At 38.6% G+C, this 17,161-nt stretch overlaps 1 protein-coding gene across 13 annotated transcripts in view; it reads right to left on the bottom strand.

Annotated features, from left to right (window-relative positions):
• CDC42BPB (CDC42 binding protein kinase beta) overlaps positions 1–17,161 on the bottom strand; it is a 101,741-nt gene that overhangs the window by 2,653 nt on the left and 81,927 nt on the right. For 4 of the 13 annotated variants that reach the window (XM_075029780.1, XM_075029782.1, XM_075029789.1 and 1 more), the window contains 13 exons: positions 16,879–17,015; positions 16,156–16,295; positions 14,519–14,600; positions 10,443–10,659; positions 9,999–10,061; positions 5,957–6,553; positions 3,208–3,305; positions 3,012–3,096; positions 2,739–2,859; positions 2,530–2,647; positions 1,577–1,615; positions 1,334–1,445; positions 1,170–1,240 (listed from right to left, as the gene is read on the bottom strand). In XM_075029780.1, coding sequence (XP_074885881.1) covers positions 1,170–1,240; positions 1,334–1,445; positions 1,577–1,615; positions 2,530–2,647; positions 2,739–2,859; positions 3,012–3,096; positions 3,208–3,305; positions 5,957–6,553; positions 9,999–10,061; positions 10,443–10,659; positions 14,519–14,600; positions 16,156–16,295; positions 16,879–17,015 — 1,880 coding nt within the window. Of the gene's footprint in view, positions 1–1,169; positions 1,241–1,333; positions 1,446–1,576; positions 1,616–2,529; positions 2,648–2,738; positions 2,860–3,011; positions 3,097–3,207; positions 3,306–5,956; positions 6,554–9,998; positions 10,062–10,442; positions 10,660–14,518; positions 14,601–16,155; positions 16,296–16,878; positions 17,016–17,161 lie in introns of those variants that run through there. The other 9 variants (XM_075029785.1, XM_075029788.1, XM_075029790.1 and 6 more) reach the window with 5 other exon arrangements.

Raw genomic sequence — 17,161 nt, 5'->3', positions numbered from 1 at the left:
TATCCTAACATGATCCAGTTCATTCTGTGATAAAGCCAAAAGCCATGGGAAAAATAGTATAAAGCCAAAAGGTGTTATTAGAGCCTCCTTTTTTTAATTTAAGAAATCATAAGAAATTCTAAGATCTACCAAAAAAGAAAATGCAAAACCTCAGAATCCACCGCTACTTGTGCCTACAAACAGCAATTATCGTCACAGCATGGAATGTAATGGAATTTGGGAAGGATGCTGCAGAATAAGTCAACTGACATAGTCCGTCAACAGCACCTTTGAAAATCAAGACAGTTTTAAAAATACCTGTGTTTAGAGATCCCTATTTTCACATGCTTTTAATGGCTTACTCAAGGTGACAAAGGAAGTCAGAGCACAGCTGTGATCAGAACTCTGGACAAATGCTTTGACTTGGGGTGTACTAAGGCATCCTGCAAAGGTCTGGCTTTAGGAAAACACCCTTCAAAATCCAGAGCATTACATGGGCCTATAGTTGGGTATGAAAAAGCACTAAGAAGATGTAAAGATCTTGATCTAGGAGTTTGCTTCCCAGGAGTGATTCCTAACACTTTCCTTGCAAAGGCAGTGCTTGAGCAAAGCTTGGAAGAAGCTACATCCATGATAAATCAAGGAAATAAAAATCGTACGTCTTCTCCCCTTAGATTCAGGGACACCAGTTTTGTACAGCCAGGGCACTTTCAGTTTGGTGACTACTGGCACATACTTTTACTCTTGCTAAAAGCAGCTTTATGTGTTTTAAAATATGATTTCTTCTCAAGTTACGTGACAAAAAGTCTTCCTTAAGGCAGCACAGAAAATTACTTAACTAGTCGTATTACTTTGCTATTCTATGCTAATAGCCCAGAGAACATTTTTAGGAGCTTTGAGGACATTTCATCAATTAGTCACATTTCCCTTGTCTACAAAGCTTAATCCAAGACATAATATACTTCTTAAAATATCACCATAAAAAGATCTCTTCACAGCTTTGCTTTTTTGCTGGCATATCTAACTTGCAAACATGTATTACAGGCTGGGGGAAATATTTGTGGAAGGAAAACATCGTCAAAATCATGGTCTTTATGAAGTATTTCCTCAGAAATTTAATCTATTGGAAAAAGAAAACCACCTACGGCAACCAGACATCATAAGTCTCCATTTAATAAAAGCTACCTTACCTCTTTGTCAAACTCCTGGTCAGGATCGGACATACTTCGGGAAGGCATGGCTCCTCCCACATCACTGCCACCTATAGAGAAAGAAGGAAAAAAAGGCAGGTTTACACCTCTTGTTGAAGCCATAAATTACAGCTCAGAACTGACAAGCTTGCTTCCAGCCTTACTTGACGAGGGCCATGAAATATAGGTTTTGTTTCTCTGCTGCTGCTGCTGCTGCCGTGAGAGGTTAGCTGTAGGTGGGCATGGTTTTTCATCCTGTGCAGCAGGTAGGACACTCTACAGTTGAAATGAAACACCTTGTTAGCCAGCAACAAAAGCTATCCAACTAGGAGTTGTAACTCATGAAAACTTTACTGTGCTTTTGAAGCTATTACAACCCAGTGTTGGTAGAAAAACTCTGAACTTACTTGACCACATCCACATATTTTCAGTAACAGACACAAACCCTGAGAAAGACAGAGAAAGAACTAAGCCCCATAGCAGCCACTGGAACCTGTCAGCCAGCAAACCCTCTATGAAGGGGCAGGGACTGTACCAACAGCGCTGCTTTCCTTCCTCCTCCTGCTGAAAGGACAAATACATTACCCTCACCTAGGCTAGCTGAGAAGGACAAAAGAAAGCCTGACTAGCAGCTATAAAATGGAGGGTACAGAACATAAAAGTGTATCTTCACACCTTCCTCTCACGGATTTAACACTGAAATAGCTCAACAAAATGCTGTATTTTTAAAATACAAAATAAAAATAATGCTATAAAGCACTGCAACTTACATGCATCTTAGTTACCTCCACAGCATTAGTTTTTTTCCCCTTTGTTTCTGCTCTAGAATTGGCGAAGTGCCACAAGCACACCATTCCAGTTCCTAACAGTTTGTAGCTACTCCTACCCTTGCTAGGGAAGCAGAGGAGGGACAGGAAGAGGAAGAAAGCAGAGGGGAGCCTTGCAGTGAGGAATGGTCACTCTGGAGAAGTGTGATAGACGTGCTCAAAGCCTGTTGGAGGTGATATCAGAGCAGAATGCCGAGAGGATGAGGGGGAAGGAAATTCATTCTGTTATTTTAAGAAGACAAACAAGAAAAAGGAAGGAGGAGAGACTGATTATTTACAAAACTACTAACAAGCTGTTGGCAGTGATATCTATTTCTTTCAGTGTCTCATTCATAAGTCAGCTACAAGTCAGCAGTATTTCCTTGCACAGGATTTAGAAGCATTGCACATCAGGAAGGTTCACCTTTCTCAAAATGATTAAAAGAAGAATTTGCTACAGAGAGAATACTTGAACCCCACACACCTCAGCTTCACAGTTTTTCTGAGCACAAACAAACGCACATATATCTCCCTCCCTTTTAAATGTATTTTACCAGTGGGAGATCCATGAGAACCTGCATTCCATCTCCTGGTCCCATATGAGCCACATGGTTGAAATTTGTTGGGTTAGAAATCATCTTTGACCTTAGCTCAGGGTCTCTAAGCATTTCCCTAAAAGAACAGAATGATTTTTACTATTAGCATTCTCAGTGTCTGCATGTCATCATGCATATTAAGCTACAGAGCACGATTAAATTCTTACCGCCTTTGTTGTAATCGCTCTTCCTCGGGAACCTTAAATACAAATCTTCTTTTGCTCCTAGTTCGAAGCATTTGCTTCTTGCTATTGTCAGATGTTTCTGGTACACTGAGGACAGCTCCTGCTGCAATATCACAATGGAATTTTACATACATAGGTACACGTTGACCCAGATGCATTCAGTACAAGTTTCATCTCATGCAAAGGTAACATTGCTTAAAATTACCCAGTTAGCTTTGTATCATTTTCCTGTATCTCCCCTTGCTCAGTACTCACCTGCAAACTTGTTCTTGAAATATATTAGTCTTGGTGGCTCGCAGTTAAGGAGATTCAGCGTGCCGTCCATGTTTAATGGTCTGATCTGTTTTGAGGAAGGAGACAGAGAATTAACTCAAGCCTAGCATACACACTGAAGAAACATCTCATTTGGAATTAACCCAGTTAAGTTCTATATTCAAAGAAAATTACTTACCCTTCGCAGGCCAATAGTCTGGACCCATTCCATAGTGTTAACATCAAATACATCAACACCATACTCGCTATACACTGTTACATACGAAGAATTGCAACCTGCACAGATTAAAAAAACAGAAAACCCTAATATGGTTTCGGTAGTCCAGAACTACATATACATGAGCAAATTTCAATAGTTACATGTTGTCCGCTATACGCAAGATACATTTTAAAACAATTTTTCCCAGCCTCACTTTCAAACAGATACTTTTGTGATAATAGATTTGCTAACAACAACTGCCAGCATCATGAAAGATCTAAATTTGACCCTTTCAGTATTTTTAAACTTCAAATTATGATTTCATGAAATTGCAAAATAGCATCTGAAGTTTTCAGATGCATACAAATTTGCTATTTGGTAGGAACTGAGCAGCTAGCTTTTATACAGATGCAGATTACTTCATTTCGGAAGCAGCAAACTAACTATACATCTGCTGCGTGCAGGGGAAAAGAGAGGGCCACCATCTGTGAGGTGGGTCATGAAGTCATGATGCGGATCTGTTCTCAATTTCCTTCCCCTTTTGCTAACAATTATCTAGCTTTAGATATTCATGTATGGGTTGCTTTCATCAGGTTAACAGAAGAATGTCAATGCTTAAAGCCCACAACCCATTTTCTCTTTTCAACTTTTTTTTTTTTAAAAGCATAAAAGGCATCAGCAGACAAGTTCATTTTAGGTCAAACTAAAAGCAGAGATCCCTGGAGCTTCATATCAACACGCTTCTGCTCATGTAAAGCCTGTGTCATGATGTAAAGAGCAGTTACTAGAAATTTATGCCATTTAATAAAGAACTGCTTCAATAAACAAAGGGAAAATAACCCAGTAGGATACTAAACACATCACAGAATCTTCTTGTAAGATCTGAAGTAAGGTTGTGGTGCTATTTTTAAAATTCATTCACAGAAAGTGTTGGACAGCTATCATAAATATGCATCCCAGCAGTGATTTATAGTCAAGTATTTATTACACGGGGTCACAGTTGGCTTGGATGGCCAGATCAAGGGAGACCACTGAGCATCAGATAGAAACACCAACTGCTTCTGCCTAGCCAGCTTGTAGCCAAGGCCAGCACTTACCAGTCAGAGCTGATGAGCTTGATCAGATCTCAACTGATTCCCAGTCAGACACGTCAGTGTCTGCACTGGGCTTGCCCACGCTACAGCTTTGAGACCTGCTGGCTCCAAGTCTTTGCACTCCACTGTACTCAAGCTAAGCAGCCCCACAATCCCTACACCGACTCAGAACAGAAGCAGCACATTAAGCTGGTTTAACTGCAACCTAGACAGGCCACCCAATGTACAAGAGTTGACTGTCTTAGTGCAGACCTCGGCCTCTCCTAGCATGAGGGGACTGAATGCCCTAGAGACAAATTCTCCACCGTATCCTAAAACCTCTCTACAACATGGTCCTTTACCACAGCAGAAACTACAATGGGGGAGAACCATTTCCACTTCAATGATGTCCTGATGGGACAGTTAAAAAAAAGTCACCATCACTAGTGACAGATACCAGGACTAAGGAGGGAGGACAAGGCTAATGAAAAGGGAAGCAATCCCATTTCCTTTGGTAGCGGAAAAAGTTGCTCTTTCCAAAACAGCCCTAGGCCAACACCACTCAGGATTGCACATACAAGAATGCTATAAAATCGTTTACAGTAAGAACAGCTTCTAATAATAACAGACAAAACCATTAACTAGCAAGCCTAGTTTGCTGAAATGCAAAATACTGTAGAGATGATAAAGGAAAAGGAAACATTAGCTTTGGCTAATGGTGTTTTAAAGTAAATTTGCAACTACATTGTTTCCTTGGGCCTTTGCTTCAGACTCCTGTACAGAATTAGGTCAGAGTAAAGCAAGCGAACAATTTCAGTTCAAGACAATTAAAATTAAACAAACTGCTATTAGACCCTGGCCTGATCAAACCAACACGCACCTAACTGTTCGCTGTACTATTTAAACAAAAAGCTATTTCTTGCCTTCAATCATTCAAAACATTTTAATTGCTATTTGAGGTCCAAACAGAAATCCCTGTTTTATCATGAACTGCCTTTGACTACTGAATACTGAAAAATGCTCTGCATGTGCTTCTATCCTAACTAGCTGATAAACCTATGCTCCCGAAATGAGCAGAGCAGTTGAGAAGTCACCCTCCACCTGCCTATGTTATTTTTGGAAATTCTCCCCCTAAAAATAAAACCAAAAGGTGAAAAATTGCTACCAGTTCTGCCAAAAGCAGTATTTTTACCTGTTACTTTGTTATCTTTATGAACCTTTAGAGTCACAGCTACACCATTTCTTCAACTTTCTATTGTACTTTGAGTACAGGATACAGAAGACATCCTACAGACAACTAGACGTTTACACTCTCTAGGGGAGCAAAAATCTTTACAGAATTTCACAGACCGGTAGTCTTGCACTGTCCTGCATCCAGGACTACTCTCTGTAAAAGTTATTTTGCATTCCATTATTTGTTCTTCTGTGTCCTGTAACAAGACAGAGCTTCTTTTCTTGCAGCATCCAGGATCTCAGCCCAGGAGATCGCCAAGTCCAAAACTACCATCAGGAAGAACTATGTATGCTGTTAACTCATCAAAACTTGAACTGTAAATATTGAAAGACAAACCGAAGCAAAATAGAATACAGTGCTGATTATTTTTAGACAAGTAAAGCAGCAACAGGGATATGGCAACAGAAAAACATATACATACTACAGGCAACAGGAGTTGCAGGCCACATTAGTTCCTGCATGCGTGACCTTCGACCTTGCGAATCGACGTATACTCCCATATGGCTGAAGCAAAGCAGGTATTCCTCATTACTGAGCTCCACAGCACAAAGGGCATCAAAAGACTGCTGTGAGAGGAAGATAAGCGAGGGGTCATTAGGATTTACCAGGTTTATAGATTGTCCATCTCCCTGGATGGTCAACAGAGAGAACCCAGACTGGTAGCCAACACAGAGCTTGTCCTTGAACACTGCCATCCACTGTACAGTTCCTGGAGCCTGAATTTCACCAAATTTTTTGTGGAAAGGTTTAGTTCTGTGAATTTCATAGCAAAAAACCTGTCGTTTGACAGCCACAAACAAACAAGTTGAAGAACTCTTCTTTAGTGTTCCAGTTGTAATCAATTGGCAGCCTTTAGTTTCTGTAAGCTTAATGTCAAAGTTTCCTTCCGACCCATCCAGAGAGGCCCAGGGGTAAAGGTGAACGTGGTGGTTCCGACCGCAGATGAGGATGATAATTTTCTCTTTGGGAGCAAGCTCGATCTGGTACACCTTCTTGCAGTCAGCAGCTCGGACTATCACTGCAAAGGAAATAATAGCTGCCATAAGTTAAACAAGAAAACCATCAGGCCTGGAAACACTGCAGTGTTACATACTGATATCTGAAAGTGACTCTAAACACATACCAGATAAGAAAGAGCACTTATTACACATTTGATGCTCTCTTATTAATTTTCAGAACAAACAATGAAACAAAGCATTCCTGTAACTCTCTCTATGGATGGATACAAAGTCTCAGCAACACTTTTCAGGAAAAGGCTGCTTAACATCTGGGATAAACAGAAATAATAAGATCTGTACTATCTATACACTGTAAGATGCTGTACCTTCTGAAATGGGTCCCACCTTCAGGAAAATATCAGTATCTTCAGTAAATTACGGAGGAAGACCAAATTAGCAGAACACAAAGAGAAGAAATATAAAGTATTTAATGCTGGTAACTGAGGATACAATGCTGTACTGTTGGCAAATGTCTCAGCCAATAAAATAGCAGTACCGTAAGTGGGTGTTAAACATTTACATGGAAAGGCAAAAAATTCTGTGTGTGATGGGGAAAGGATAAGAAGGAATGGGCTTAAGCTGTAGGAATAGAGGTTTAGGACAGGCACCAGGAAAAGCTTTCTCACACTAAGGACTAGTCAGGCTGAGGAGTTTCACTGTTCGAAGGATTAGAGGCAGCTAAAGGGGTTAGGTACAATGTGTTCTGCTTTTAGGATCATGGGTATACAGGCACTTTCAAGAAAGTGGTTAGTATTTCATGGGGTACAAATAGAAGAGACTAAGCAATTCCAAACTAGGAAATATAATACACATAAGCCAATTATACTAAAATGTCACTTTCATCCTTCTGTTAGCTGAATGCATTCAAAGTATTTGTAAATGATAATTAAAAAGAAATATTAACTGGAGATTATATGCGTTTTTCAGTAATAGTTGAGTAACCTAGCCAAGTTAGCAAATTCTGTAAACTTTGTAACAAGTCTTTAGCTGTTTAGATCAAAGTCAAGTGCTTTTGTGGCACCCCCCCACTTGCACAAATAGATATATGATATGTCTGAAGAAATGTTCTATGAAATAACCAGCTGTTGGAACTTTGCCGCAGAGACAAGATTTTTTTTCCCTAACTCTAACTCCAGCTTATAGTTTAGTTTATTTGTCAAGAACTAAGTGATATCCAGACCAAAGACCTTTGATATAAGCAGCTGGCAGTTAATTAACACTGAAAATTACAACTGCCATAAAATGAAAAAGAGATTAAAATTTATAAAAATGGTATTAACACACAGGAACCACCCACAGAAAACTCCTGCAAAACATCCTTTAACTTAAAACCAAATTTGATAATTTATTTTCACATTTACATATGACACGGTGATGCAGATAATCATTCCTTTATGAAATGACCTTTCAAATTAAATGTACAATTTTCTTTTATGCAAGAAGCTGTACTGGAATCTCTGGAATTATCTGCATCTAAAGTTATGTTTATATCTAACTACTTACAGAATTGTGACCACTGGAAGTTTACTCGAAGGAATGGCATGTATTACTGCTAAAAAGAATTTCAAGTATCTGCTGTCTCCATGTATAAAGCAGTTTCTCCTGGAATTGGGCAATGGCTTATTCTAAGCAAGAGGAAGCAATAATATTTTGCTTTTTGCCCAAAACCCACATCCCTGACTTCATTTGATTTTGAAAGTCAATTAAGTCTTTAAAAGTCTGTATTCACTGCTTTATTTTACATTGAAATCCAAGTGTAACTGCAATCCAACTTTCAAATAGCCACAAACTAAATTGCATTGAAAAAGGAAATTCAAACTCTTCCATCAAGGCTAAAATTGAAGAAATATCTTTTCTGATATTTGAGTGACAATGACTAAAAACAATCAAAGGGATATTTCAGGAGCATCTCAGTGATTTTTCCAAAGTTGGAAAAGACACCTTTTAATTTTACAAATCTGTATCACTGACCTCAACATCCTCAACACCCAGATAGTTAAGGACACCTGAAGAACATAAGCTCAGAGGTTATAAATATAGGTGAAGAAAGCACTAGGTATTTTGTTAGAAACAATACTATCAGAGTGCCAAGACTGTCAGCTCTTGTACTACAAAAAGTATGGATTTAGAGTGTTGTTTAAATTTAGAGTGCCTCAGAATTTATAAGAAAGCACGGATTTCACAAGGTATGCTTGGTGCTTTTAAAGTCAGAGAGAAAGAAATAACTAATATTTCCTACGGTAACTTGGAAAAGGATATAAATAGTAGTAGATTATTGTACTTTAAATTTGGGTTGCTTCTTAGAAGTATATTACTTTACTTCTACAAATTCAGTTTAACTCATCTAGTTTTTTCTTTTTCTTTTTTTTTTTTTTTTCATTTGTTTGTTAAAAATAAGAATACCTTATTTTGGAAGCAGATTGAAAAATTAACCAGACTTGTTCTTTGCTTTTCTATGTTTAAAACTGCATTTTGTAGATATTGACCCCAAACGATCCCCATGCTCATGTCCTAGTAATCCTTTGGGCCTCCATGCTTTCCCCACCATACCAAGGCACATCTCCCATTGTTATTTGTGTTTGTGCTCAGTACATCAGATTAAAGGGAAAAATGCTTCCCTTACTCCCTAGCTGTGACGCCTAATAATTCGACGATAGAGGGATATGACTGTGCTGCCCAGTGACTACACAGCACACACTTTGCTGTGGTGCCTGGAGCACACTCTGTGTGAACTTCTGGAAGGGACACGGTAAGTCTTCAGAAAGAATAGGCTAAACTGATCCCATTTTTCCCAAAGCAGAGGGCAGAGTGTATTAAGAACAGGAAGGAAAAAGCAGGTTCAGGAGGAAACACAGGATCAGGGAAATAAAGAGATAATGGAAAGGGGAAAGCAAGGCATTTGCTTTGGCCATCATCGGTCTGAAACAGGATGTGAGTGGTTGTCAAATTTCTGGAAGAAACAGACAACAATATGTGGTGGCTTTAATGGAAAGTCTACAAACTCTTGTGTTGCTTGCACTGGCTGTCTAACTTCGAATTCATGGCAGTTTAAGTCCTCTGATGGTGCAGGTCAGAATAAGTCTGTTTCCATGTCAAGTTTTTCTCACTCAATTCAAGTTCTATTTAGTGAGTGCCTGATAATTTGCTGTGCATCAACTGCTGCTGTGTGTGCTCTGTGTGCTGAAGCATTTTGCTACCTGCTGTGGGAACACAGTTAAGGTGAGAATGTGTCAGAATATGCCCAGTAACTCATCTCTCTAATTTCAGCCAGTCAACTGAATGTAATGATAATCACCAAATTAGTGCTTGTATCTCACATTCACTTTTCCTTCTCATCAATTAACTGAGTGCTTAATACTTACTATACATGAAGGGCTGTTGTGTAACCTATATTATAACAGCACTAGAAGTTATGGAGCTCATTATTCTGTATGTAATTACTGCATGCATTATGGCCCAACTTACCGTCACGGGTCACCTCTATCACATACAGTCCTTCTTCTGAACCAATTGCTATTCTATCTCGATCTAAACCAGCAAGGAGAAAAAAGGCTATTAATTCAGCTACACTTAATCTTGTCTCTAAAACAGACTGTTTGCTTTGAACGGCTGGAAAAGTTTCGGGACAAACAGATTTTCAACAGCAAATCAATTCTGCTTAAGTTCACACAGTCTGCCAAAAGCATGCTATATACCATATTGCTAAAACAACTAAACAGTATTATTTACTCCAAGTGGATGAAGAAATTTGAATATTGATGCAAGATTAGCATTTCCCCCCCCATTATTAAATTCCTATAAAGGAATTCAGCTGAGGAATTTATTTCAAGGTGTCAGTGCTCTCATTACAGAAGCCCATGTAAAAGCCCCAACAACCCTCACACACTTAAAAAGTTAAACCAAACATACCTACAATAGCAGCAGCTAAACTTGCTTTAATAAGAGGCAGCGTACTGTCATAGGCTTCTTGTGGAATATGCACAACCTGGTTTTTCAGTCTGTTTTTGTGCAGGATAGACTGCAACCCTTCTAGGATTCCAACCCACTTTCTCTTCTCATTCTCATTTTCCGTCAGGATGAGTAGAGAACAAGACTTTGAAGGCAAACCTAAGAGAGAAGCTGTCACCTTTTAACAGATAGAAAAAGTGAAATTAGTAAAGAGTAATAAAAGCCCTTTTTGTCGGTATTATATACTTCAGAACTGTGAAAGTGAAATACACTTTTTCATAACAAAGTGATGGTGTACCTGAGGGGTATGCAACACAGCATGCAGCTAATATGGCCACAGTGCTTCAAAAAAACCCCGCACAAGCCACAGTGGTTTTGTCAGTTTTGCTTAATCATTCTGAATCCTAAAATATGGGCAAGGAATGCTACACTGTGTTGTGGTTTAACCCCAGGCAGCAACTAAGCACCACGCAGCCACTCACTCGCTGCTCCCCGCCCCCCCCGCAAGCAGGATGGGGGAAAGAATTGGAAGGAAGAAGGTAAAACTTGTGGGTTGAGATAAAAACAGTTTAATAGAACAGAAAGGAAGAAACTAATAGTGATAATAATAATAATAATAAAATGACAATCATAATAAAAGAGTTGGAATATACAAAACAAGTGATGCACAATGCAATTGCTCACCACCTGCCAACTGATGCCCAGTTAGCTCCTGAGCAGTGATCCCCCCAGGCCAACTGCCCCCAATGTATATACTGGACATGACATCACATGGTATGGAATACCCCTTTGGCCAGTTTGGGTCAGCTGTCCTGGCTGTGTCCCCTCCCAACTTCTTGTGCCCCTCCAGCCTTCTTGCTGGCTGGGCATGAGAAGCTGAAAAACCCTTGACTTAGTCTAAACATTACTTAGCAACAACTGAAAACATCAGTGTATTATCAACATTGTTCTCATAGTGAATCCAAGACATAACACTATACCAGCTACTAGGAAGAAAATTAACTTTATCCCAGCCAAAACCAGGATAATTCCTTTACTACAATAATCAATACATGGCAGTAAAAGGCTCCTTCCTGCTCCCTCCTGATCCCTCTCCCCACCATCATCTAATAACTTACTGAAAATGACATACATGTTTTCTGAGTCAGATGCATTTAAACCCAATGGTATTGCTATGATCGGTTCTAGATTTTGATTTTCCTGCTTAATTTTCAAAATATTTGTCTGGGGGGAAGAGCACATCATGTCTGCATTAAAAGCTCTGGAGGAAAGCAATGTTTTGAGACTGAAGTAGCGCATTCTCCCACTTCCCCGTGTTAAAAGAAAATCACTATGGCTTCACTTAATTTTCAGGTAAATCATCCTTATATCTCAAAGCAGAATGCATCCTGAATAGAAAAACTATCCAGGAACTTTCTGTTGCCCAAAGTATGCACTTACTATTTCTTAATATTAGTTTTGTGTCCTGTATGAAGAGATCAAAGGGTTTATGAGATCATGGGAACTGTGGCTTTCAGTCACAGACAAAGTTAGGCCATCAGCCAATATCAGCCCTCACAACAGACTTTTAGAATAACAACAGTTAGAGAGAAAAAAAGCAGCAGAAGGTGCAAAAGTGCAAACCTGAAAGCTGTAACTATTCATACATGGAATAACACACCTTCAGCCTATACACCTTTATAAGAATATCATGGTAAAGATGGATGATGTGGTTATGCAACATACACTTTCTTAAAGAGTGAATTAAGCAATAACATGCATCTTAAAAGATAAAATATATCTGAAAATAAACTTGGGACAATAGGATTTGAAAGACAGAACTCCAGAAGAGAAAAGTGAAGAGCAATAGGAAAAGAACCGAGTAGCCTGCAATTGCTCGAAGCTCTTATTACTCTGCATCAAGCTTTGTTCATGTCTAAACTGTAACTAAGCATTAATATTTTTAAGATGGATGGAGGCATAATGGATAATATTTCTAAATTTGAAAACAAAACAAAACCAAACCAGACTTCAGCTATAGTTTTCCCTTTGAAGTACCACCATGTATTACTTCTCAGTCTTTTGAAGGTGGCATCTTACATGCAGTCAAATGCAGAAAACATGGGAGAAGTTGGTCATAATGTACCTAGCGTTATTCATCATACAAAAATCCAGTATTTACTATGAAACTCAAGGCTTCTTAAATCAAACTACTAAGCTGTGGAAGGACTCCACTACAGACACTCTTACACTATTATCAAAAACGTATTGATGGCAGCACTTAGACTGTAGTGTCTGGATGCCAGGATGGCCTAACATCCAGCTTTAAAAACTGGTTACCAAGGAGAGAATGTTGGAGTCTGAGACAAGTTCTTCCTCTTCCTGATTTCATGGGGGGGTCTAAGGTGGCAATATTTTAGTGCTTGGCAGCATTCTGATACTGCTTTCTGCTGGTGGAGGATCCAAAAGAAATTAAAATCTGTCTTTGGTGGACCACCAATATCATCCTGTGTTACATGAAATAACAGATATGAAAGAAGGACCACATTTTTTACACAGATGACATAAAGTAACAGTTTTAATTGTTGCGTAGAAGCCACTCTATATCATTATGTCAGCAAGATACAAACCTACAACTAAATGAAATTGAGAAAACAGACTCTCTTGCATCAGATATTACTTGTTTCCATTTTAGAAATTCCTTCTTTTGAAGGGGGACATAAAACTGAGAAGAGATGGACTTTGGCAGCACCTTCTCTGGTCCCTGTCAACAGGGTATCTAAATGGATATACTCACACACCAGGTTTCCAGTTAATTAATCAGATCCCTTTAGTAGGGGATAATCTGATCAAACCGCGGAGACATTTTGTCATGTCTAGCCACACAAATATTCTTACATGGGGATATCTGACAAAAGTTTTTTTCTTAGATACCCTTTCAGTTAAAAACTGCAGGCAGAAATTAGAGCAGCAAGTCAGGCAGGCTAAACTGTATGGATGCTTTTTTCTTAAGCAAATCAACCACCATTCTGCATAGTTCATTTTCTCTCCTCAGAAGTCCTTTCCCATAGTATTCCACATTTGCTAATTTGAGAAGAGAGCAGGCAGATGGGAATAAAAAAAAAATTAAAAATACATTTAGAAACAAGAGGAAAATTAAGGTAAAAGCAGTAGTAAACCAAAGGATGAAAATCCACTGCAGAAAATATTTCTACAAAAAAGCAGAAAAGCAAAGCCACAGGAGCATTTAAACACTCAAGACATTACCTAAGTAAAACCCTAAAGGACCAAATGATTGGCACTGCATGTGACTGTCAGCTCTTTGGCTTCCATGTTCCATTGACTTGATTCTAAATGACTGAGGATTAGAGACGCTGAAAACAGTGAGTTTCTATATTCAAATTCAAGGGATTATAGATATTGGCTACTAACATACTCTTCTCTGTATTTTATAACTCCAGATTAAATATAATTCACATGAAACCCAAGAAAGAAGTTCCTGCTGTTAAAAACTAAATACAGCATTCACATATAATATTCTCTTTGATGTATGTTCTAACGAAGCTAATTATTTTCTCTTAAATTTTTTCTACTATACTTAAATATGAAATTAAGGAAACTAGAATTTCAAATGTATTTTTTTATACAAGACAATACATGGCAAACTAGAATCAGTGAGCACAACCCGGCTTCAGCCTACTCTGTTACAGCATCAGTTCCTAAAGCTAGAGTCCTCCAAAGCTAAGAAAGAAAAACCAGGATCTGGTAATACCAATGGAAGTGGAGACAAAAATATACTGAATTATAATCAAGAATACAAAAAAAGTCAAACTTGATATACAAGGAAGCAGCAAAAGAAGGAGAACTTTGTTCTTTACAATTCAGTTATAAGAGAAGTATCATATTATTTATTCTTCTACACATTTCAGCACCCCTTGTAAATTCTTATACTTCTGCATAGCTTAATGAACATTTAATATGGATAACATACTTCACTATCAAAACAAAACACGGGTATTTAACTTGTATTTTCTTTAAGAGCAAATTGGTAACCATACCCTGAATATACAAGGGATGTCCTTACGAGTTGCATGTATTACATCCGATGCTAGGACAGAGCTCACACAAAAATCTTCATCTCTAGTAAGAAAGAGAGCAAGAGAATCACATACATGCACACACTAACATTATTCAGCAAAATCTAATTGATATCACAACTGTTTCAATAGCCTGCAATCTCCTAACACCGCACAGAGGTCACAACTGCCATCACTGCTTTATTATGCTCTAACCATCCTTGACCCAAACAACTCACAAGCTTTAGTTATGTTTCTACAGCATTCAGTACATGTAACTCAGTCCACCTGAAGTGGGGTGGCTTTGTGTAGTTTTGGTTTACCGACCACACCTACTCTACAATTAGCAGCAAGAATATTGCTCTTCCAGCCCAGCAGACACATTAGAAATGAATAATTCATACCTCAATGTGTAGCAAGAGAGGGGCCTTTGGAAAAAAAGAAAAATCACATAAAAAGCTCTTGGCAACATAATTATAGTTTGTGGGATTCAAATACGGGTTTTCAAAACAGCTAGATTTTATTCTCTATTACAGTAAAATAAACAGACATCAGAACTTCTGCATTTCAGTGCTCCACCCCAGCGGGCTTGTCTACACAAGACTTTTTAAACTGAATTTGACCAAGTTGATCACCATAATTGCCAATTTTAGCGTAAAGATGACACTAATGCCTGAAATTTGCCCATGCTAGAATTCATAGCTGTGGTGGTTAACGTCTATTAAAACATCTAAGAATCCTCGGAAGACAGACTCGAAGAGGCAGCTACAATAAGCAGATAAAGCATGGGACAGTTGGCATTATATCTGGCTGAGATGCTTCAAGCAATGTACAGATGTGAATGCTGTTATTTGCAATACTTCCACGCTTCTGCTCCTGCTGCCAAAATGTCAGAGAGAGCTGACACTGATGGTTCTCAGAGAATAAATATGAGAACAGAACAGCAGTACTGATGCAACCCCATGGTATTACTGCCTGGAAAAAATATATATCAAGGTGCTTGTGAATGCAAACTTTATATTCAACAGAGATAAAAAGTGCTGTAACATGAAAAGGTATTACACCTTCTTGATAATTCCATAAATTGAAATTAAAAAAACTTCTTGGTTACTCTGATCAATGCAAGTCGCAGAACTTTTGTAGACAGCGTTCAGTGGTTCAAATGTTTCACCATGAAAAAACTCCTGTGAGAAGGCAGGGTCAGAGCCACTGGCATTGCAAATTACTTGGTGCTTTTCTGAAGACTACTTCAGTTTTTCTAATGTTCCTGAAATGACCGGCTATGGGATGATCTGTGACTCAATGTTAAGGTCAGAGTGCAGAGGAAAAACAATCTACCAAATTCTATTTGTTTTCCATGTGTGCATATGGAATTCTAGGAAGAAGCATGCTAATACTGTAAATATTAGTGATTGTAATATAAGTGACTATAAAGTCACTTAAGTGACTTCTTGTTGAGCCAACTTGTTCAGCCTAAACTTAGCTGAAGTCTATATACAGAAGACAGGTCTTCTCAGACCAGAGCTCTCATGATCTTCAAGTTTCCTGTGTACTATAAATATATATTCCTGTTAGGAAAAAAATACGGAGGATATCTACTCTGTCATAATAATACAAACCTGAGATCCAAGACTTGACTTGCAACAACTCCAGGCTGGGTGGATTTTCCTTCAGGCACATCATATAAGAACAGTTTACAGTCACAGACAACTGCATAAGCCCTCTGCCACCCTTTCTTAACTCCTGTAGGCTTTGGGACCTGTGTATAAATAACTGATTGCTTATTAAATGTAAGCACATGTAGTAGACACAAAAAGCAGGGACATTTAGAAAAGCTTGTACTTAGATCAACGGAATTAGAACACATTCTACTTGCCCTTCAAAACGGAGTGAAAAATGTCAAGTAATCAAGCAATCAGTTTTCCTCCCTTAAGTTCAACCATTCCCTGTTACAATTTAATAAGTCTATTAGGCAGCATTAGGACAAACAATGGGGCTTGTATATTCCACAAATGCCAAAATGGTAAGAGTTTACCTTTTATATTATGCTTACATCAACACTGACAGAAATTCTTCCTTAAAGCATGCTTCCCCCCACTCCCCTCCTGCTTATGAACGTTGTAGCTACTAATCTACTAACCTTTAGCTCTTGTAGTAAAACCAACCGTTTCTCCCACATCTAAAGCAATGAAGGTTAAATAAGTTACATAAGATAGCACACAAAGCCTTACAGCTTTAGCACATTTCAGGAGATCTGTTTAAACATACTTGGACGTTCCAAGCTGCATAGCTGTAAGTGAAGTTTAGTATTCTTCTCTTGTCCAAGAACAAAAGACTATTACCTTGACATAACCTTTATAGGCGGTTCCTATTCCTCTTTGCACATCTACTCCAAGAGGCCTTTTGGCTTGCTCAGGGGGTATGGGGCAGACCTGAGGTGCGCTATCCTTGCAGGAAACATGGCATGCAAATGAACACACTAAGTACAAAAGAGAAAATTCACAGTGAAATGCGTGTATGAGTCAATCATAACAGGAGATTAACGCAGTCTACCCTTACGCTCAGCAAATTAATTAATCACATTAAAACAGGCAGTCAAATATTGCAATAGCCCACTATGCTAAA

The sequence above is a fragment of the Buteo buteo genome, chromosome 6, assembly GCF_964188355.1.
Source record: "Buteo buteo chromosome 6, bButBut1.hap1.1, whole genome shotgun sequence".
NCBI lineage: Eukaryota > Metazoa > Chordata > Aves > Accipitriformes > Accipitridae > Buteo > Buteo buteo.
This window is presented reverse-complemented; position numbering and strand designations above follow the sequence as displayed.